This window comes from Phalaenopsis equestris, unplaced genomic scaffold (genome assembly GCF_001263595.1).
Source record: "Phalaenopsis equestris unplaced genomic scaffold, ASM126359v1 Scaffold211350, whole genome shotgun sequence".
NCBI classification, from domain to species: Eukaryota; Viridiplantae; Streptophyta; class Magnoliopsida; order Asparagales; family Orchidaceae; genus Phalaenopsis; species Phalaenopsis equestris.
In genome coordinates this window covers 3,728-4,706 of record NW_018230358.1, presented here as the reverse complement: position 1 = coordinate 4,706, position 979 = coordinate 3,728, and the positions used below count along the sequence as shown (strand labels likewise).

Below are 979 nucleotides of genomic sequence, written 5' to 3'. Positions count from 1 at the left end.
TGCAATGTCCTACATCTACAGCATTTAAGTACCTTAGAAGAATATACTGCAAGCACCAATGAGTCTCAGACTCCAGGTTTTGTGGCAAATGAACCGTATGTCCCACTGGGGACGGATCAGCGCGCACCGCGGAGCCCAGGATCGTACATCTTGCTTGAGGCGGAATCTCATATTCCGGATCAATTCCGGATCGGCCAGCACAGGTTTGGATTCCTGCCGAGGCCCGGAGGAAGGAACGTCCTAGGCAGCTGCTAGCTCCCGGTATGGTGGAATATTACAAAATAAGCAAGGTAAACAAAAGAGAATTCGAATTCTACGAAGAGGTTCAAGGAAAGTTTATCAACATATTGGAGGGCCTGGAATTATATACCAGGGTTTTCTTTGAAATTGATGAAAGAAGCATCCTGGATTGCATCTTCGATTTAAGAGATAGAGGTCGAGCAGGCCTTCTCATGGAAAGAACGTACTTCGAACCGAAGAAGTGGATGCGAGGAAAGGGAAGCATCACCATACAGTGCGGATGTTGCTACAATTTTACAAATGACAGACAGGGGAATCTGCCTGGGATCCTCAAATACGACCAGGTGGATCCGTTACCACCAATGATAAAGTGGATGATAAAGAGAATGGTCAAGTGGAATATCTTACCCGCCACTTGCATTCCTAACAGTTGCATCATCAACATTTACGAAGAAGGTGACTGCATTCCTCCGCACATTGACCATCATGACTTTGTGAGGCCTTTCTGCACGGTCTCATTCATGAGTAAGAGCAATATTTTGTTTGGAAAAGAAATCGACGTAATCGGCCCTGGTGAATTCAGAGGAGCTATGGAAATTTCTCTCCCAGTTGGTTCAGTGCTTGTTCTCAAGGGCAACGGTGCAGACGTGGCCAAACACTGCATACCAGGAGTACGACACCGTAGGGTGTCCGTGACCTTCCGCAGGATGGATGACAGCAAGATACCATATGGATTCCA

At 46.8% G+C, this 979-nt stretch overlaps 1 protein-coding gene across 1 annotated transcript; it reads left to right on the top strand.

Annotated features, from left to right (window-relative positions):
• Window positions 1-263: 263 nt before the first annotated feature.
• Window positions 264-957, top strand: LOC110036824 (RNA demethylase ALKBH5-like; the record flags this gene model as incomplete). The annotated part of the gene is made up of 1 exon (XM_020741359.1): window positions 264-957. A coding segment is annotated over exon 1 (694 nt), but the record flags the coding sequence as incomplete, so codon positions are not given.
• Between the last annotated feature and the right edge of the window lie 22 nt (window positions 958-979).